Here is a 22,498-nt window from a genome sequence, read left to right as displayed (position 1 = left end):
ATACATGCCAAGCTCCAGGATGGGAGCAGGAAAGCAAACATTTTTTTTTAATTCTCTTTTATACTGTATTTTTAAAATGAAATATTATTTTAAAATAAATTCTAGTTTAAAATTTTTTTTTTTTTTTAAAGATTTTATTTATTTATTTGACAGAGAGAGACACAGCAAGAGAGGGAACACCAGCAGGGGGAGGGGGAGAAGGAGAAGCAGGCTCCCCGCAGAGCAGGGAGCCCGATGTGGGACTTGATCCCAGGACCCTGGGATCATGACCTGAGCCGAAGGCAGTCGCTTAACCGACTGAGCCACCCAGGCGCCCCTAAATTTTTTTTTTAAAAAGCTACAAGAGCATTCCCTTCTGTGAGCAGGAGAGATTTTCCCCATCTCTGGCTTCCACTAGGCTATTTTTACCTGCATTGAAGTGCGGTAGCTGGTCGTTAATGTACATCAGACAGTAAGCACTAACATTTCTCAGGCCCCCATAAGAATCTCTTTCAAGTTCTTCCCAGGAAGATTCAGTAACAGAGATGTCATTGTACTTGAGCCAGACTTGTCGGGGTTGATTATAGATATAGGCCCAGTAGTGTCCAGCGTTTGCTTGCCCTTCATGAACAAGAACAGCATGCAAGCGATAAGGCACCTGCAGAGCAGAAGACATATTCCTGAGGCAGATGAAGCAAAGTAAAGGAGACTAAATTTTAGGTTATTAAAATCCAAACTTATGGCCAACTATCAGACATAAGAAAACTGACTATATACATGTGCTTGATATAGGGTTAACAGTCTAACATCTTGATGATTCAATTTGAACTAATTCAATGAACTAATAAAAACACAGTCTTGGAATCTACCAATTATGTTTCAATTCCTGAATCTTTAAGACCACACATCTGAACGAGATGGCTCCTTCGATGACTCTTTCACCTCCTAAAATCACAAATCTAAAGTCAAAGATAACACAGACCTATTTATCCCTCCCCCCCAATTCCAAACTCAGTTTATCTAAAAATAGAAATCACCTTCACCACTCGTGTTGAGAAATTTTGGGACCTAGAGCAAGTTTAGCGGCTCTCTTGTACCATTTAAAGAATCTCTTACCAGATTTTATCTGGTACCAAATTTCAAGTTAGCACATTTCATCACGAATCAGTCATATGGTCCCTACATTTCTTCTGCCCAGTGACCCATCCACCTATCTGGGGTGAGGACCCTTTTAACTTCATACTTGTTTGTTTCAGCATTTGAAAAGCATTTGTTTTTTCAATATGGAGAAAACAGAGCAATGCTTTAGGTGGCAAGTAGGTACTGATGATAAGAAGGAAAATTGGCCAGAGAATCAAGTTAAACCTGCATTCAACCACGACCTTGACAGGTTTTTCTGGTGGGGACATTTCTGAAATAATACAGAAGAGCCGAAGAAGAAAACCCAGGATTTCCATGAGACCCGGCAGCAGATGGGACTCTCCCCCGCCAGCCGTGCACACAGAAGCCACTGGGCGCTCGTGCCCCTCACCGCGGCTTCCTCCCCGCTCCGTACCCACGATGTCATTCCCAACAAAAATTTATGTGGACAATAAGAACTTCTGCCCTGACCACATTCCCTTCTGCAGTTTTCAGGAAAATAAAGCTTAAAAGCACGCTGCTAAAGCAAAGCATCACCAAGGATGGTGATACTTTGGAAAGGGTGGGTAACCAGTCCCCGGTGGGGGTTTTCCCCACCACACGACTTAAAGGACCACTTGATGGGAAATTTTTAATACTGGACAGCCAATCTTTCTACTGTATGAAAAAATACCATGTGGCAGAATCAAAACAAGTATGTTTTAAATTTTATTGTTAGTAGAAGATACATTCCTTGTTTTGGCCTAAAAATAAACAGAAAAAATACCTATTTCTGTTCTAAGTTTATTCTTATAACTCAGGGAGGTTCCCATTCAGTCTCAAAGAAAACCATCCAATTTTCTTTTTGATCTACATTAGCACATGAGGACATGCCTTGACTACTTTCCCATCAATATCCATTCTACCTGACGAAGGAGAGGGTCACAATACATCTGCTCAATAGTCTGGGTGGTGCTTGCAATACAATTCTTTAAATCTGTTAAAAAAAAAAAAACCACAAAACAAAACTTAGTTAAAATGATGTCATTCCGCGCCACACAGGGTGCTTCAGTCAAGCAAAAAGCACTGTTTCTCTGGGTTCTGACGATTTCATTTTTACTCTATGAACCATAAGGGAGTGGAGGCTTTCAAGGCAGCTAGTGCTTTAGATTATAAAGGCTTTTAGTTTAACCTAATTCCATTAAGGGTTTAAAAAATTATCTCTTATAATCGGCACCAAAATTTCGCCCCAAAGAAACAGTCTCTATTTAGAAAAAGACCTTCATGGGTCATTCTGGGTGTAAAATGGATATCCCTGAGACAGGATCTGAGAGGAGAAGGCAGAGCAAAAGGCAGGGCAAAATTTCCGTGATAAGAACTTGAGAGGAATCTGGATTTGAGGATTTGATTTGATTTGACTAATGTGATTTGATTGATCTGATTATTTTATTTATTTGGCTCCCTAGATAAAAGGAGAAAGGAAGGCAAGGAGAGAAAGTCTGAGCAACATGACAATGAGGCCAAAGGGCCTTTAAAAACAGAAGGCTGAATAACTCCACTTTACACTGTGTGCATTGTCCAACACTCTCTGCCTCATTAGCCTTCAGTAAAACCTGCTTCATACAGACAAGACTCATAAAAGCGGAAATCTACGAGAGGTAAATTTTAAGTCTGGGTCGACTAAAGCCAGAGTTCACATAAGCTACAGGAACAGGTATCAGCAGATGCAGAAAAATCCCAGCAGATGGTAACTGCGAGCGTCTAAGTGTCCCGAGAGTTCCCAGAAATTTTGAGGAGGGTTTCTAGGAGGGATCTTTCCGCAGTTGTATGATGGGAGGACCTAAAAGTACAAAGCCAGTCCCAATCCCCATGTGCCTGAGTCGTGCACTCCATCACCCATGCCTGACTCCCAGTGGAAAGGGAAAGAGTCGTTGTCCAACGAGCTTTAAAAGAGCCAACCTTGTATATCTTGTTCGATCTCACTCCTCCACCTCTGAAGACAGGTCTTAACAAAGTTTATCTCCTCGTCTGTGACGGTTCGAGGAGCTGGCTGTGCAGGCATTTCCATTGAAGACCGGGAAGATGCAAGTGGCTTATTCATTGCCTTAGATTTGGGTAGAGGATCTTCAGAAGAAAAGGTACCTTCAACATCCTGAGAAGAGCTTTCTTTACTTGTACTGAAGAAAGATAAAAATCGCATTCACATGATAATTTCCAAAATATGCCTCGGCCTCAATTAATGTGCTTTGTAATGCTAACTGCTATATGGAGAAGTGTTGCTATAATTTAGTGACTATTTGCTCTACAAAGGCACTGAGCCCAACCGTGTCTTTATATGCATCATCTCATTTAACACTAGCTGCTTCTGAGGCAGATACTATTATCATCCCTAGTTCACCAATTACAAACCTAAGGTTTAGGTAAGTTAAACAACTTACCCAAGCTCACCCAGCTAGTAAACTATGGAACTTAAACCCAGATCTGTCTGAGCCTATGATTCATACTCTCTAACCACTTCTTTTAAGACGGGACATGAAGGAAGAGTTCAAAGAAGAGAAGACTGGGCTGGAAGAATCAAGGAACCACTACAGAGTTTCCACGATGCAGATGACTGAACAAAATATACGGAAGCAACAAATACGAAGTACAGACTTTTTCCCCAATGGGTTCTAGTGATTGTATTAGCCAGGACACACAGCAAATCTGATCTGAGCTAAGAGAATACGAGGGCTCATGTGCCTTGGCCTCCCGTTCCTTCCCAACAAGCCCCTCTCTGCTGTCCTCTTCAATGTCTAGCAGTTCTTGAACATGTTTCAATAGTCTACTCATGAATAAATCTTTCCCTGAGGTTGACTTGGTTGAGCATCCTTCTCAGCAGGTGTGAGAATGAGAGGTTTTGGAAGATCAGGGATTGAGTGGCAGCTAGCTTATAGCTGGTTCAAAACAAGGTAGACTCGGTGGGGCATGAACACCACTGCAGACCGTTCAAAAGGCCCCTGAAATAATTCAAAGGCCCCATCCTGTGGGCAAGATAAGTGAGTGCCCTGGTGGGAATCGGGAACACTCCCACCTATGTGGGGGCAAACCTTTCCCTTTAAGACCAAGAAGTTGTAGCCCTTGCCCTCTAATGGGGTGAGTCTTTATCAGGTGGGAAGATGGTGCACAGTTCAAATTACACAAAAAACCCCAATGTGTACTATCTTTTTTTCCCTAAGATTTTATTTTTAAGTAATCTCCACACCCAACACGGGGCTTGAATTCACAACCTTGAGATCAAGAGTGGCATGCTCCACCGAATGAGCCAGCCAGGCGCCCCGCCCCGCAATGTGTACTATTTTAAACATTTGTTTTCATCACCTTTCCTGGGATGCCGGGTCAGAAACGGGGCAGTGTGCTGAAGAAAGCGGTAACGTCATGCGCGCATCGCTTTGAGACATGGACCTTTCTGGGACAGGTTTTGTACTGGCAAATTCGATAACGTATTTCAGCATGTCCGGGAGTGGAAACCGAGCTGGGCCTGAGCCGTACTTCACGTACCTAAGAGGCAAACACAACAGTGCTCTACTGGCCAAGTCTGCCTGGTACTTTGTGGCTTGTTGACAAAACCCCTGTTACCCTGTAGAGTCCACAGAAAGGCTTATTCCTAAAGGCCATGCAGTATTCAACGCGTCACTCAAACAATCCATAAGGTGAGAATTCTCTACAAAAGTAAAAACTGGTAAGTCTATGTGTTTACACCTGGCAGAAAACATTTCAAATGGGCTCCTAATTGAAGTCATGTCTGTTACGCTTTCTCTTGAAATCCTATCACATCTAGGCTCTGGTCAGAGAAGTAAATTCTATTTCTTAAAGGAAAACAGATATATTAGCAGTGCTCCAATCTGAAAATCATGCTGGTGTATTGGTACCCAAGGGTTTCTTCTTCGCTACCCTTAAGACCCCTACTTGGAAATTAAGAACAATGAGAGAAAGCTGGAAATGAAAAATAGGTGATAATGAAGGTCAGAGTTGAAGAAAACTGGCAAATCTTTCTTCTGTAGGGTCCTCAGTACCCTATTATTCATTCACTCATTCAACAGCATAGGCCAGCCATAAATTATTGAAGATTTCTTTGGGATTAGTAAATAATAAAATCAATATATAACCAAAATAATTAACAAATGATTTTAACACTATCCAATATTCTGCCTTTACCAGCACATGTGAGACTCAATATAAATATGAACTTTAATGAACTCTGTACTTCACCACAGGGGACAGCATTTAAATAGCACTGGTTGACTGGCTGGTACAAGGGAACCCTAAAATTATGGGGTTCCATTTACAAAGGGATAGAGAGGCACTTGGAAAGAAAGAAACACGTATAGAACTAGGAAGAAAGAAAATTGTGTCCATATCAAAAAGGACATTATGAAATGAGAATACCAGTGGGAAATATGCAGTTCAAAGTTAGAGGGTAGGTAGCAAAGACACTTTATTGTCACTAATTTGAAGGAGAAGTAGAATTAGCAATTAGCCGTGGAGAGTGGCGGCTCTCACTGAAAACGATGTCAAATATGTCAACTTAGAGGAAGCTTAGAAAACCGTACTATTCCTTAGATGTGTTTCCTTGTCTTTACTTCAGCTACTATGGGCTTATCTAACTAAACTCTACCTACCTTTCAAGATCTAGTTTCTCCATCAAGTCTTCCTCCACATCCTTCCCACCCCCCAACTCTCCCCTCCCCCGCTGAACTTCTACAGGACAGGACCTGAACCTCGGGTCTATACCACAGACATGGCTAATAGGTCTTCAGAAGCACATAGTGTTTGTTGAAAGAACTAATTTACACATGACTGGCATGGACCAAAGGAAACATTTTCTCACTAAAAATGCAGCACAGACACAATATGTCATTGGATCTTAAGTCATCATTTACAACCAGCACTTTAACACTTTAATATGATATGATACTGATAACAAAACTTCAGGAAAAAATTTCCTCTAAGAAACTTAGCTTCGATTTTCTGACATAATCATTGTCCTGTTCTAACTGAATTAATTCCTTTAGACCCACCACTTCATACAAGGCAGCAGCTGTATTCGGTTAGTAGAATCTGAGCAAAAGTAGTTTCAAAAAATATGTATACAGGGGCGCCTGGGTGGCTCAGTCGTTGAGTGTCTGCCTTCGGCTCAGGTCATGATCCCGGGGTCCTGGGATCGAGCTCCGCGTCGGGCTCCCTGCTCGGCGGGAAGCCTGCTTCTCCCTCTCCCACTCCCCCTGCTTGTGTTCCCTCTCTTGCTGTGTCTCTCTCTGTCAAATAAATAAATAAAATCTTAAAAAAAAAAAAAAAGATGTCTACACTATATGCAAGAAATCTCATTTTTAATATTATATCAAGGTATCTTAGAGAAGAAAGGGTGAACTTTTTAATGATGAAAGTAATGCACGTGCTGGTAAGAAAATTCAAATACGAAAGAGTGTAAAACAAATCACAAAACTCACCCGCTCACATCTCAGTTCTACTACCTACTGGTATTCACTAACAGTTCCTGTATATTTTCCCAGGAGCAGGTCACACTTAGACAAGTGGTTTTTTTTTAAATTACCCAAATAAAATTATCTGAGATTTTAAAAGTTATTTTATTTGTTTATTTTAAAGATTTTATTTTTAAGTAATCTCTACACCCAACATGGGGCTCGAACCTACAACCCTGAGACTCTACTGAGTCAGCCAGTCATAAATAAAATACATAAATAAATACATATATAAAAAATTCACTTTATGTTTTTTTTTAAGTAGTATCATACTACAGAAAATGCTCATAGCCTCTGTTTTAAAATCTAAAGTCAGAACGCCCTGTTAGTTACTGGCAAATTGAGTTTTTCTATGTTATAATAACATCAGGTATATTTGGTTCTATAAAAACAGTTACATTTTTCCAATCTTACAAAGCCATCACTAAAACCTTAAAGGTAAAATACAGCTGCAAGTAGAGTCCTGTAAATCACTTCCAGGATGGTATTTGAAGAATCAATCCTCAGCTTAAGTCTATATAAGACAAGCAGAGAATTGATCACTCAACACCTTGGATAAGTTCTTCCCAAGTGAGAGACAGGAAGCGGGAGACGGGGACCTACGGGTGCAGGGTCTATCTTGGGCTGGTATGGAAAGGGTTGCCTCTCAGGGAAATGAACGACCTCGCAATGGAGTGGGTAGAAGTGGGGTGGTGTTCACAGCAAAACTGTGAAGTAGATAAAGGGGGGAAAAGCCATTGACATTATATGGGATTTCCTTCTTAAATGCTAAATCAATGGGATCGATACATGGACTCCTCCTTAGGAAGTCACGGGGTGGTTCCCAAGAAACAGTGGGAAAACGAATGGACAAAAGGGGAAAGATTCCTCCACGAGAGAGAGGACTTTGTCTGTGTCACAACTGTTAGCCCTTTGAATCACTGAGCACCAGCTCCAGGTAGAAGAGCACCATTTTTGTTTTTTATCTTTCCCAGATCCTTAAGAAAACGCTCTCCCAAGACAGGGATTGGAGTACTGTGACCGTTCTCTCTCTCTCGTGTTTGTGAAGAAGATGATGAGGGGAGGAGAAAAAGTAAAGGGCTATGAACTCAGAAGCTGAGGTCCCTTTGTGCACTGCCAGGGACTGACCGTGTGACCCTGAGTCCCGCCAGTCCTCGGGACTACTACTCGCCCATGGATACTCTGGTTCCTCTTACAGACTGCTTCACGCTCGGAGAATTTTCCTTAGTTATTTTATAAAACACACTAGTTAATACTTAACATCCAAATTAATTTTTAAATTTAAGCAAATTATCTGGTTTTAACTTTCTATTCTTTCACATTTCTAAGCACAAAGGGGTCACGACTCACCTTTCCAGTTTTTGCTGCAGAACTTTTATTTCCTCCTTCAACTTTCGAATACACTCTCTCTTACTTCGAATAAGCTCTTTGCTCTTGTACATGTACCTAAGCAAATGATAACACCACAAACACAATTTATATTTAAAAGCATTAACGGCACACAGTGCCAGCAAACCAGGGATACAAGGGAACTTCCTGAAGCAGATAAAGGGCTTCTATGCAAACATATAGCTAAGATCATACTTAATGGTGAAAGGCTGAAAGCTTTCCCCCTAAGACCAGGAATAACGCAAGGAGGCCCACTCTTGTCTCTTCAACTAAATGTTTTACTGGAGGCATGGCCAGTGCAAGGAAGGAAGGAAGGGAGAGAGGGAGGGAGGGAGGGAGGGGAACAGAGGGAGGGAGGAGAGGCTTACAAAGGAAAAAGTAAAACTGCCTTTCATTGCAGAGATAATTTTTTATGCAGACATAATTGTCTACATAGAAAGTAGCAAAGAACTTACAAAAATACATCAGAACTAGTAAGTGAGTTTAGTAAAGTCAATTAAAAAAGAGAGAGGGGGGAAAAATCTACTGTATCTCCGCATACTTGTGAAAAACAAATGGAAAGCAGAATTTTCTAGAAACCATTAGAACATCAAAAGCATGAAATATTTTGGTATAAATTTCCTCAGATATATGCAAGACCTGTACACTAAAAATTACAAAACAATGTTGAGAGAAATTAATGATTCAAATAAATGGAGCTATACCACGTTCATGGATTAAAGGACTCAAAATAGTTTCCCCAAACTGATCTACAGATTCAACATAATGCCAATCAAAATCACAATAGTCACGAGGTAGTAACTGACAAGCTTTTTTTTTTTAAAGATTTTATTTATTTGACAGAGAGAGACACAGCAAGAGGGGGAACACAAGCAGGGGGAGTGGGAGAGGGAGAAGCAGGCTTCCCGCCAAGCAGGGAGCCCAATGCGGGGCTCGATCCCAGGACCCCGGGATCATGACCTGAGCTGAAGGCAGACGCCCAACGACTGAGCCACCCAGGCGCCCCCTGGCAAGCTAATTCTAATACTTACCTAGAAATGGAAAGGATCAAAATAGCCAAAACAATTTTGAAAAAAAAAAAAGAACAAAATCGGAGGACTTACATGCTCTGACGCCAAGTTTTACAATAAGGCCAAAGTAATCAAGACAATGTGTCACTGGCTTAAGATTAGATAATAGATAAAACAGAGACTCCAGAAATAGACCCACAACTACATGCACAATTAATTTTTGACAAAAGTACCAAGGTAATCCAATGGGGGGAAAGGATAATTGGACATCCACATGACTTCCTTCCCTCCCCTGCAAAAAACAAAAACAAAAACAAAAGCCCTCATCTCATACTATATACAAAAATAAACCCTAATGGGTCATAGACATGAATATATGAGTTCAAATTACATAATTTGTGGCCTTGGGTTGGCAAAGATCGCTTAGTTAGAACACAAAAACACAAACTCTAAAAGAGAAACTGATACATTAGACTTCATCAAAACTAAAAACTCACTGTCTCCTAAAGACACTGGTAAGAAAATGGAAGAGACAGCACAGATGAGGACTATGTGGTTCTGTACCCAAAATATGTCAAAGAACTCACTCTTACAACTCAGGATGAACACAACCAACCCAATTAAAAAATGGACAAAAGATTTGAAAAGACACTTCACCAAAGAAAATATACAAATGACCATTAATTAAGCACATGAAAAGAAGCTCAACATCAATAGTTACCAGGGAGATATATGTCAAAAGAAAAATATGATATTCCTACAAACCCATTAGAATGGCTAAAATTTAAAAGACTGACAATTCCAATTATGGGCAGATCTGGAGCAAATGGAATTCTCATACACTGCTGGTGGGAATGCAAAATCATACAGCCACTTTAGAAAGCAGTCTGGAAATTTCTTATACAATTAAACATATACTTTTCATACAACCCAGGAATCTCACTCCTAGGTGTTTTACCCAGAAGCACTAAAATCCACACCAGCACTTTGGGGTGAATGTTCATAGCAGCTTTATTCATAATAGCCTAAAACTGGATACATCTGAAATATCTGTCAACCGGTTAACGGAAAAAATACTGGAATATCACTACAGTGGGTTATTACTCAATATGGATGAATCCCCAAAACATTATCCTTAGTGTAAGAAGACAACCACAACAGAGTGTGTTCTAAATACTAATATCACTATTGTGACATTCTAGAAATGGCAAAACTACAGGGCCAGAAAACAAGTCAAGTGGTTGCTAGGGCCTGGGGTGGGGAAAGAGATTGACTGCAAGGGGTATGCGGGAACCTTCTGGGGGATGGAAATGTGCTATATCGAACTGTGCTGGTGGTTACTTGACTATAGACATTTGTCAAAACTCATTGGCCCTATACCTAAAGAATGGTAATATTGTTTTGTGTGTAAACTATACATCAATAAACCACTTTAAAAAGATTAAAATCCTGTAATATAAGTCAACCTAGGAATTTTTTTTCAGGAATACAAACAGTATTGAGATTAGATGCAATACCCTGTGGCCGATCCACATGCATGGCTCTCACCTGAAGCCTAGCTACTCAAGCTGTGGTCTCGAGATGAAATGCATCATCAGCATCACCCTGAGAGCTTCTCAGAAATGCCAACTCTTGGGCCCCAACCTAGAGCCAGTGAATCCAGTGACTCCACATTTGCATATTATCAAGAGCCCCAGGCGATTCCTATGCACAATACGCTTAGTAAATGCTCCCTACTCCTTCTGTAATACACAAAGAAGACACTCAATCACAGAACTCACCTGTCCATATAAATGATCTGAGGAAATTCCAGCTTATTGTGAATTTTCTCTGGCTGACCAAGGGACTGATTGAACTCGAATCTTGAGAGTTCAAAGGTCAACACTGGAGGTAGCTTTGTAAACCAACGCTATGTCAGAAGCAGAAATATGAAAGAAAGAAGTTAATTTCAGGAAATAGCAAAAGCCAGATTTAAAGCATCCCTCATCAAACTTTCTTCTTCTGGTATAGAATTTATATTCAAATCCAATTGACCCTAGAGGTTTTTTTATCCCAAATACTAAAATGACCACTTAGCATCGTGCCCTCTCAGAGAATGTGGTTAAACATTCCTCAAGACTCCAAATTTACAAGCCAGTCAACAACATTTTATTTGACTATTATCCTCAGAAATACCCACCCTTAAGGTAGGTGAGCTGCAAGAAGAATCCTCACCACTTACTAAGTCATCAGTAGTCAAAACAGGGTCAAAAGCTGAAGAGAACGGCTAGCCTAACCAAAGAATCGTAAATTATGACCTAAGCAGCATATAACTAAGAAGCTAATTATCTCCATGAATCAGCTCAGAAGACTAATATGTGTACATATATACTATTTATTTACAGTCTATTCACCATAATGTGAATCCCCTTTATTTCTAAAATAAGAAACCTGAAAGAGCCTCATGATTATGAGTGCTCAAGTTTCTGAGAAAATCTCTGAATTCTAAGACTTTACAGAGGTCTCATAAGGGACCCAGTCAAATCAACCTAGGATGTTACCTTGAGCTTCAAGAGAAAAAAGCACTGACTTCTAAAAAAAGATCTCAACTATTCCTGATCACAGATGAGGAAGAGCTAAACCAGGAGAGGCATTTCTGTTCAATTCACCTCTATGCCAGAGGTCTGCAAGAGCAGTTTTAAGACGTTCCCTTTACCAAAGGAGCAAACAGCTAAGTTCCCTTTCCCTGTTGGCATGAGGTGAATCCAGAGAGCCTGTCTGACTGCCTCAGGCTAAATCTAAATAAGCATAATGATTTTCTTTTCTTCTTTTTTTTTTTTTTAATAGCGCTCCCATTCTGAATAAAGGTCTCCAGAGGTCCAGCTGGTGAACACCCCTTACTCTTTCGTAAGAGCATGCATCAGCTGTGCACAGATGGGACAGATGTCCCATCCTGCCTCCCAGCCAGGAGTCCGCACTGTCCTTGGAAAGCCAGGGGGCAGCAGCTCTCTCCCAGTGCTCACGCTGCCCAACAGCTCATGCACTGCAACACGGCTCGTGTCAGGCTCCCGATTTTAATTCAAAAAAGCTCTGCTTTCTCCGACAGTAATTACTAAGTTGGACTCACATAAGCCCACAGTTTTGTTTCAAAATGTATGATAAAGGAGAACAAGCCAAGCAGTGTGGTAGTGACAGTTATGTTCCAAATTCACTAATTCTTAACCCAACTGGAATCCTGGGGCATTAATTAACCCTTGCTCTCCCGCTAACTTCCCCCTTTCCTTCCGACCCACAAAAATACATGAACGTTAAATTTGAAAAATTTTAAAAGCAAAGGCAGAATTTACTACGAAGAACAGTAAATAGTGTAATAGGGAAAATATTCTAAATGGCATACCATAGGAGTTAATCACTGTACTTTTACCCTCCGAAAATATGGAGGCAGTGGGTTCTCCCTATTGGTACAGGTAGGCTTCAACAGAAAAAGAGAAACTTGATCATACTTAAAACATCAGAAGCAGCATACAACCTTTATATGATTAACTCAAATTCATACTTTCAGCGAAGAATTTATTCATCAAACACTAAGACTGACTAACGCATATCAACTCATGAGAGACCTTCAGACTAGTTCAACATCTGTTACGTGTAAAGTTCTTTAATATCTGATGGGAAGAGCTCAGTTCTACTTAACTGGTTTTGTCACTGGCACGGCAAATAAAAATATCCAACTTACCTCTTGCCCGTACTTCACCGAATGATCGGAAGGAAGCAGCTCAATGTCACCCTCCACCATGGCCCCTTCCAAACATTCGTCTAAGTTGCGATAACCATTTACCTGAAGGGGATACTGGCCGAAGGTCTCATTGTTGCAAAAGGGCTTTCCTAGGCAAGGAAACAGATTGCTTTTTTAAAGACATCACTAGCATTATCCGAAGCCTTTTTGCTGGCACTACAGAGACAGCATCTTCTTGATTCAGCAACTTGCTGAGAACTGTCAGAAGCATACTTAAGCCTGTAGGGCAACTTCCAACGAACCAGTGGATCCAGGCACCGATCATGAGTGACTGCTACCATCACGAAAAGAAAGATGAGCAGACATTATATGCCTCCTGATCAAAGACTATCCCACCTCTTGTGAATTAGTCTTGCCAAGAAAAGCCTTACCTGAATCTGGTCAAACTCTAGATCCAATTACCAATTTATAAAAAGAGGAGTAGAAAGGAACGTGATATCATGGATATGCAAGCAGCAAAATTTCAGACTTTGGGGAATCTCAGAGAACAAACCACCTGGTTTCTTAAAAAATAACATTTCAAGGAAAAAAGAGACTGGGGGGGGGATAGTGTACAGATTTTGATAGGAAACTTAAGACGTATCAACTATATAAATGACCCACATTTAGATCCTGATTAAAACAAACTGTAAAAATAAACACAACACCCAACCCCCCAATATATAAAATTATAAAACAACATGGAAATCTGAACACTGACTAGATAGTTGATATTAAATGCTACTTTTTTGGAGTGAATAGTGGTATTGTTATTGTTTCACAGAGAATACTGGAAGGGTAAGAGAAGAAAGGAGTTAGGGAATGTCTGGCCATGAACTAAAGGTTGCTGAGTTCATGGGGGGTTTTTAGACTGCCCTATCTGGACGATAAAAATTCTCCATAGTGAACAAAAAATTAAAATTACACATCCAACATGCAGCTTAGATAAGCCTCTAAAGCGGACAAGTATTTTTGGCAGTCTAACTCAACAAAACCTTTTGAGATTAGATATTACATTGGAAAAGAACAATACTGAGAAAATTAAGTAGCATCACCGTGTCTGACATTAATACTAGATTTGGGCTGTGCGAATATTATACGATTTCATCTAACAACTGTAAACACTGTGCCCATTTTACAGATGAAGAGACTGAGGATCCAGGTACTCACACAGTTTGTCCATGTTACACACATACTAAGAGGTAGAATCAATATTCAGACCTGGAAATGCCTGACTTGAAAGCCTTTTTGACTAATACAGATACAGTCACAAGTCTAGAACTAACAGAGCAGAGAATTTACCTTCACGAACCCCTTCAGTGAGGAAAGTACCGTAGAAAAGCTGCACCATTGGATTTTCAGATTTGTTCCTGGGATTGCTGCTTTTAAAAAAAAAGAAAACAGTACTCTATCATTTGGATCAGATAAGCACCACACTAAACCTAACCGTCATTCAAAAGCAAAAATAGTTCACTTTCATAGACCTCCAAAGAGCTAGGCATGGTCCAAAATTAGTAATGGGCTCATTCAGTTTAAATACTCATTGAGCAAATATACAGGCATGATCCCTGGCTGTGAGGAGCTGAGGGAGAGTCCTACATACCGAAAAATACGTGTATCTGTATGCATTCAATATATATATCTATAGCCAGTGACAGATGTATACAAATTCTAGAATAGGACAGAAGCAAGAATCAACCCTCTTGCGCAGTTTTGCAAATAAACACAAAAGTTTTCCCAGTGGCACAACAGAAACGGACAAGTCCACCTTAAATAAAGTGTTACTATGTAAGGTGCTATGTGCAAAGCTGTCTTACGATATATAGATTTCTTTTACTTAGAGTTAAAACAATTTAGAAAATTTCTCAGCATCTGTATTCGAAAGGGGATACTTGTATTCTTTGCCCTGAATTTCACTTCTGAAATTCATTTCAGTGCCTGCAGTGACTAAATTTGATTTACCACATTCACATCTAGGATTGATTTGGCCTTCTAACACATTCTGTAGCACAGGCCATGACTTTAACGACGTTCAGCGTTATGGCCTGACTTTCAGTAAAAGGTGGCAGGCTGAGATGATTATCTACATCTTCAGAGAGAAAAACCAAAGGCAAGGAGGATACAGAGTGACAAGTATCTGAGTGGTTACCCCATGAAGTTTGGCAAAAACCAGCAATTTCTACTGGAGAAGAGTACCTTCCCCCCATCATAGTTCTCGCTGGACCACTGTGAGTAGGAATGCGGGACAAACAAATCCTCAACACTCACTTCACACTCACAGCTAGCTGGAATGCGTCCTCTAGCCAATCCAGGAGCTTGTGTGTGAATTCACTCACATCTTGCTACAAAAGAGGCACAAACGGCATAAGAGTTAGACCCAACACTACACTTAGGGCAATGAAACTCTGCCCTTATCCCGCCAACGATTATGACTGTAGGACTATGGAAGGATTTGTTTGTTGAGAACAAACAGCAGGAAGAGACGGGGAACCCTGGACCCCAGGCACTGCAGAAACAGAAGGCAGCCGCTGCCCAGCTCGTGGCTAGGAGGGAACTGGAGCGCCATCACTGCAAGCCACATCCATTTGTAACAAACGGGGAACGAACAAAATCTTTCTTAAGAAAAGAAAAAGAAAAAAAAGGTCCACAGAACAGACTCTAGTCCTCTAGAACAACAGGAGATCTGAATGGAGAAAAGAGACTTTTATGAAATGCTTTGAGAATTTTGTAGAACTGTAGGACCTTTAGAGAAACAAAGGGAAAATTTAATTTTACGAGGCAGGTGCTCTTCTACTGGTGACAGCTTTGTTTTGTAACAGAAGGTAGGGAAAGGGAAGCACTAATGTCTAGAAGAGAAAGATCACTCAGCAAAGCTGCTCAACTTAGGTTTACGTAGTATTAAAAATAGGATTTTTATCTGGGCCATCCCAAGGCACAGGCGCAGACAGAGGGCTTTACTTTTGTCAGCGACCCTTTGCTGTGATGCGCTGAGGTATTTTCAACCTCCTCGCTACTCCAACAGCCCCTGTGTACCCCGAGTCCCGTGCAGTCACGTTCAGAGCTTACTGCATAGCTGACCTGAGGCCACATCACAGGAACAGCAGCGAGGCATGGCTTTAAACGTCGCAGAACCCGAGGGAAAACACGAGAATAACGGGCTTCTCGTACCTGCTGTTCCTCAGGTGATCGGAATGCTCCCTTTAAGAGATCCAGGGCTGCTGAAGGGTCTACAAATTTGCGATTTGATCCCATCATCAGAGCAAACAAATACTGAAGCTCTTGCATAAACACAATATTTCTCTTTTCCTGTAGAGACACCAACGTGTGAGTAGCGCACGAGACAGCAACCCAGACCTGGATCAATGAGGACCCAAACCACCTCACAGGTGCTCTGATAAGGTCTGTGTAGGGGATTACCTTCAACTGAAGCTGTCTATGTGGAGGCCAGGAAGGAATGTTGTAGGAAAGGCAAAAATGTTTATTTTCTGAAGCTGCTGCCCTCCCGCCTATTAGGAAAACGCACCCCCAAGGTGAAATCCTGGCAAGGGTTAGATCGCTGGCAGGAGGCCACGTCCTTGGGCAAGAGCCGACCGCAGAACCTTCTGGAAGGTGCACGCCTCCAGCATCGGCACAGGACGCCACACACACTTTCTGTGATTCAGAATTTCTGAATCTCCCTCCCAGAGGCAGAAAAGCGGAGGCCGTCAGGATGACTTGCCACTTTCTTGAAACTCTTTTTCTAATTTTATTCCTACTTAACTTTACATTTTTGCAAACCCCTGTTTCGTGTCACAGAGAAGGAAAAAGCCATTTGGGAACGAAAACAAATACTAGCGCAGCCAAAGGACATCACAGCTATCAGCTTTGGCCAGAATTTAAAAGCCTTTGGGATGAGAGGGACCAAGCGAGAGTGAGGACTTCTCCGCAGCAACTTACAGTGTGACTCGGACAGTTTTCAAGCACATTCTGCGGTAGACTATAGCTGAGGACGAGTCTTCGAAATTCAGGCAGTTGAAAGAGAGACTGAAAGAAAGAAAGAAAGATCCATAGCCTTTCTTTCAAATTAACTGCAGCAGAACGGTATTTCTTTTACCTTGAAAGTACGTGTGACCGTCACCTGCTATTTCTACCTCTATCCTGTGTGAGAGAATGATGGCTACGGTACAAACAAAGCTGACGGAATATTAATTCTTTGGGGAAAAACCCAGAAACAACATCATGGCTGACAAGAGAGATGGATTAAATAACGTACAGTATGTGTATATGACAGATCATTATGTAGTCATTAAAATCAAGTTGTAAAAAAAAATGTCTTCGTAAAATGGACTAGTACACAGCACTGAAAGTGAGTTCCCGAGAGCTACAGGATCAACATGGAGAAGTCTCAGAGCTATATTCTCTGTGGAAGAAAGTTCCAGAAAAACAGAGTATTAAAGTGTTCATAGTAAGTTTAATTATATACAAAACAACATGGCAGTTGGTCTAAGGATACTTGCAGGGGTGGTTTTATCTGCGGGGAAGGGAGGCTGTGACTGGGATAGGCACAGCAGGGACTGGGTATGGGCACTCCCAGGGACCCAGGGAGCTGTACCATTTCTTTCTAAAGCTGGGCGGTGAGTACAGCAACGTGGGCTACCCTCCATTCTTTGTCACAAGAACTGCATTTAAAAAAAAATTTTAACAGCAGGAATCTCTGGCTTACTTGTAAATCATGCATAATCCCACTATGAATATCTTTTGAAGGTTAATGTTTTTAAAAATCCCTTGTATGAATACAGCTCCTCATCCCAACACACTCCTCAGAGGAAAACCCCTCAGGAAAAGCCCCTCGGACCTCCTGGACGCCCCGGGGAGTACACTTTCCTCTTCAGGAAAGACCCAGATGAAAAACTCTGGAAGCAACATCCTGGGTAGACAACAGGCCTCTGGCTTCCCTCCCACTCTCCCAACCCAACTGGGATGCCACCAACAGGGTGAGCACACAACCAGGCGGTGCCTTTTTTTTTTTTTTAAGATTTTATTTATTTATTTATTTATTTGAGACACAGAGAGAGAGAGAGAGAGTGAGAAACAGCATGAGAGGGGAGAGGGTCAGAGGGAGAAGCAGGCTTCCCGCTGAGCCAGGAGCCCAACACGGGACTCGATCCCAGGACTCCGGGATCATGACCTGAGCCGAAGGCTGAGCCACCCTGGCACCCCTGGGCGGCACCTTTAAAGTCAGTCCTGCTGTTCCACCAACGTTCTATGTGGAGCCAGAGCGAGACCGCTCTGCTCTCTACTCAGCCTGCTCTCTTCTCCTTCCACCTCCCCTGTCCCCTCCTGCTGTGTCATTTGCGCTCTGCTGACTATGCCGTCATGTGTCCCAGAAATTCTCCTCTGCCATGAGAAAACTGGCTTTACACTCCACTCTAACCCCTCTCCTTCAACCAAATCTGGCTTTCCCCAAAGACACCGCCATTCTTAAAACCCCTCGACGTGTGAGCTGATGACATTTCCCAATCCAGTATCCCTAGGACCCTCCAGCACCTGCTTCTCCTGTGTCACTTAATTACATCCTCCTCCTCTACTCATAAAGTTTAGAACTTTGGAAGAATCTTCAAATCCTGTCTCTCTCTTAACCATTCCCATCCAATGAGGAAGAGGTCGCTTGGACTCTGCCTCAGGGGTGCTCCTTAGAACCACCTCTTCCCTCCCATCCCTACCAAGTGCCCTCCTTGGTCTCTCCTCACTGCTCACCTGGGTCACTGCTCACCTGGGTCACTGCTCAGGGTCTCTCTGCCTCCAGGGCCTCCCCTGGACCAATTCACCTGCCGCACGGGTTCCTCTGTCTTCCTAACAGGACTAAAATAAAGCTCCTGATCCATGGACACCTGCCAAAGGATAACAGCTCTTCTTCCTCTCCCAAGTCCTGTCCACACCCAACCCAATAGGACATCATATTAGCTCTGCCCTCTGAATAAATCAAGAATCCAACCTCTTTGCTACTTCCATGGCTACTAGCCAGGTCCAGGCCACTGTCACCTGTCCCGTGGACAATTGCAGCAGCCCCCTGCAGAGTTCACCCCACCTGTCCCTCACCACACCCATTCTGCTCTCCTCACATCAGCCACAGTGAGCCTTTTAAGATTCGGGTCAGAGTTCATCACTCCTCTGCTCAGAACCTCCAGTGACTCTCCCCTCTGCTCCTAGTGTCCCAGCCCCTCGGACCTCCTGGACGCCCCGGGGAGTACACTCAGCCCGCTCCCACCTTGGGGCCCTTGCTCTGGGGTTCCCCCACCTGGAATGTTCTCCCCGGAGGCTGCCTGGCTCACTCCCTCGCCTCGCATGTATCTGGCACCTGCTCCAACCTCATCCCCTGGGCGAGGAGGCCTTACCTACCATAGTTAATACGGCGCCCTGCTCCAATCTCTCCTGCAGCAATTCTGGTCTCCCTGCCCTGATCTTGCTTCTATCACACCGATCACAACCTAACATGTCACCTAAATTTAGCTACATAATTAACTAGTTACTTTTGCAGTTTATTGTCTTGCCTCACAAAAATTTAAGTTCCATGAGGGTAAAGCCCTGTCTTGGTTCTATTCATTCCCTTATCAAGGGCCTAGAACAGGGCTAGACATGCAGTGGGTGTTCCACTAACGTTTGCTGAGGGAACATGAGCACATCCACCCAGCCCAGGGACCCTTGGCTTTGCGAGCATCCTATCTCTAGTAACGCATTTCTCCATTCCATCTCTACACCCACATCTGAGGTCACACCCAGGATATGTCAATTCCTGAGACGAAGCCAATTCTCAGGCCACAAATTCAGAAAAGCCTGCTCTTGAACCATAACCTTTCTGGCGTTCTTGATCCAAGTCCCCCGCAGGACATTTGTTCTTTGACTTCACCAAGGACCTGAGCAAACAGACGCTTCCTGTTCTCCCCTAACCACCAGTCGCTCCCTGTCTTCATTCCTCCCTCTCTCTAACTTTGATTCCATGGTCTTTAACCATCCTTCACTAAATCCTCAAACTTTCATTGAACCCAGCAGAGCCTCCAGCCTAAATAAATTTCATTTTCCACTTAAGAGTCTCAGAGTGCTGCTAAGAAAAAGTCCTGATAAAAAACAGGCCACACTGACATCACTATGCATTTAAGGTCAACACCCTCAAGTAGACCTTCTAATTTGTAGAAATCCTACTACTGTGTCCTGGTGCCAACTGGTTTCCCACTGTCCGCGGTGACCCCCCCTTTAACACCCGATGCTGTCCCCTCTCCATGGCCTCAGAAAATGGCTGCTCACGTCACAGAGAGGATGATCGGAAATTACTTCAACTGTAATCTGCAGCCATCATGTCTTCCTTGCCCTCCTCTCCCCTACTATTCTCCTGCCCCTCCTGCCCTTTTCCTACTTAGGACCAATCCCTACCTCCAGGCTCCACATCCTGTCTTCTCAGGCTTCCTCAGGAACCTTTCTCAGTGATGCCCTCGGCTTCTTTCAACATCCCCACAGGTGTGAAGGCTGAGGAGGGGGTGAATGCAGCCAGGGTGCTCAAACTCTCTCCCCCTCTCTCTCTGAAAGGACTGACTGATGTCCCTAATTCCACATTCCTTCTGACATGCTATTCTCAACACAGATGCCCGCCGTCTTCTTAAACGTAAGTAGGATCATCTCACTTCTCTGCTCTAAACCTTCCAATACTTTCCCACCTCACAGACAATCCCTAAGTTCTCTTCACCACGCCCAGCTCCCCCACCTCACCTCCACTACCTTTCTGACCTCGTCACAGTCTGTTCCCCACCCTCAAGTTCTGCCCTCTTCCTGTTTCTCAACACATCAAGCAAGCTCCTGAACCTGGGTCTTTTTACTGGCTCTTCCCTGTCTGCTGCCCTTTCTGTAACTACGGGGCACATTCCGTCCCCTCCCTCAGGCCTCTGCTCAAAAGCCCACCATATCAGAAAGGCCTCCTACCCCGTCCAGTTCCGCCCGCCCTCACTCATGTTTATGGCACTTTGCACCACCTGATATATATTTTACTGTCTGCCCCGCTCTTTTCAAAGGAAACTCTGAGAGTAACGGCTTCGATGTATTCACTGCTGTTTCCCTGGTGCGAACACAGTGTCAGGCGCACAACAGCTGAATGAATCTGGGTCCTATGTGTGGAAAGGGAGGCCTCCATTTCCGGCTGAGCAGCTGGGTAGATGTCAAATACCATGAAGGAGAAGACTGGTGGGGCAGGATCAAGTGCCGCATGGTGGCCATGCCAAGTTTAAGATGCCTGGGAGGTACTTCTAGAAAGGCAACCCTCTCTCTAGGGGAATTCATCCACTCCCTTGGCTTTATCACTCTCTATATGCTACCGACTCCCAGAGCTGCATCCGTAGCCCAGATCTTTTAAACAAACTACAGGTTCGTGTCGTTAACTGCCTACATGTTTCTTCATGTGGCATCTTAAACTCAGCGTGGGTAAAACTGAACTGAGATCCCACTCTTCACACACACCCAAACATTCTTCTTTTAGCGTCAAATGGCAATATCACCCACCTGATTCCTCAAGCTAGAAACCTTGGAGTCTTTCTCAACTCTCAACCCTATATCCAACCGCTCCACCACATCCTGTAGATCCGATCTCCTACGCAGCTCTAGAATGCTTGTACTCTCCTTCCAAGCCTTATGTAGCTTCTCTATTCCAGGCCGCCATCACTTCCTGCCTGAATGTCTCTGATCGCCTCCCCACTGATGATTTCTCCTTACTAACTCTGGCTCTGCTCCAACATGTGATTCAGGAAATGCTAATCCAAAACACCTATTGAACATCTTTGCAACCATATTCGCAACCACAGGATATTTTGTTTTTAGTACTGCCCAATTTGGACACCAGAGCATCTAAATCCAAAAATAGGAAAGCAACGAAAACATAATTAACGCCATGGGGAAAATAAAACACCCCAGTCTTATATATCTGTTTCCATTTTTTAAAAGCTATGTTTCTCACATTTCAGTTGAACAAATGACAAAGTTGTTCCCAGAACACACAGTTGTCTCAAAAAATATCATACCTGAGGGGCACCTGGGTGGCTCAGTCAGTTAAGCATCTGACTTCGGCTCAGGTCATGATCTCATGGTCCTGGGATTGAGCCCCGAGACAGGCTCCCTGCTCCACGAGGAGTCTGCTTCTCCCTCAGCCTGCCACTCCCCCTACTTGTGTTCTCTCTCTCTCTTTCAAATAAATAAATAAAATCTTTTTAAAAAATACCATACCTGAATAACAGCACTAAACCAACATGTGTTGCCAACATTCTTCAGCCCAACGGGCCACCCATCGACTCTCCTCCAGTCGTTAGGATTGGGATTTTCTCCCCAGACTTCACAGCGTTTTCTCTTGGAGCGTTTCGTTTCTGCAGAGGCTGCCTCGTGCATCCTGTATGGTGCCGAAACACCACGAATCCAGAAAGGAAAAAGTTAAGGAACAATGTATTATATATGGAGAATGCTGGTAATCTCTCATAGATAATCCAAAATGCCAGATGAACTATTTACTGGGTCATCGCTGGCTATACAGTAATTATAAAACTATAATGCAAGTGTAAAGTAAGATTTAGACATAGATGTTAATCCTTCCACCAGAGATTATTACTTACAAGGTCCATGACGGAACTGAGCTGACGCTCAAGCCTATTTATGGCTACTGTATTACAAGTTTTAGATTTCAACAACAGTGCCCTATCTCAGACCTTGCCATTGAAAAA

The 22,498-nt window shown here is 42.9% G+C and overlaps 1 protein-coding gene across 9 annotated transcripts in view; it reads right to left on the bottom strand.

Moving 5' to 3' along the window:
- Positions 1-322: 322 nt before the first annotated feature.
- USP28 (ubiquitin specific peptidase 28) overlaps positions 323-22,498 on the bottom strand; it is a 47,546-nt gene continuing 25,370 nt past the window's right edge. For 7 of the 9 annotated variants that reach the window (XM_081799441.1, XM_081799445.1, XM_081799443.1 and 4 more), the window contains 12 exons: positions 22,011-22,170; positions 16,709-16,793; positions 15,939-16,078; positions 15,039-15,112; positions 14,073-14,152; positions 12,732-12,880; positions 10,798-10,925; positions 7,968-8,063; positions 4,456-4,635; positions 3,058-3,275; positions 2,025-2,095; positions 323-637 (listed from right to left, as the gene is read on the bottom strand). In XM_081799441.1, coding sequence (XP_081655567.1) covers positions 338-637; positions 2,025-2,095; positions 3,058-3,275; positions 4,456-4,635; positions 7,968-8,063; positions 10,798-10,925; positions 12,732-12,880; positions 14,073-14,152; positions 15,039-15,112; positions 15,939-16,078; positions 16,709-16,793; positions 22,011-22,170 — 1,681 coding nt within the window. In that variant the 3' untranslated portion in view covers positions 323-337. Of the gene's footprint in view, positions 638-2,024; positions 2,096-3,057; positions 3,276-4,455; positions 4,636-7,967; positions 8,064-10,797; positions 10,926-12,731; positions 12,881-14,072; positions 14,153-15,038; positions 15,113-15,938; positions 16,079-16,706; positions 16,794-22,010; positions 22,171-22,498 lie in introns of all 9 variants that reach the window. The other 2 variants (XM_081799440.1, XM_081799442.1) reach the window with 2 other exon arrangements.

This window comes from Leptonychotes weddellii, chromosome 11 (genome assembly GCF_054177405.1).
Source record: "Leptonychotes weddellii isolate Sample4059 chromosome 11, ASM5417740v2, whole genome shotgun sequence".
Classification (NCBI taxonomy): domain Eukaryota; kingdom Metazoa; phylum Chordata; class Mammalia; order Carnivora; family Phocidae; genus Leptonychotes; species Leptonychotes weddellii.
Note: the sequence above shows the minus strand (reverse complement) of the source record. Positions and strands in the feature narration are given on the sequence as shown.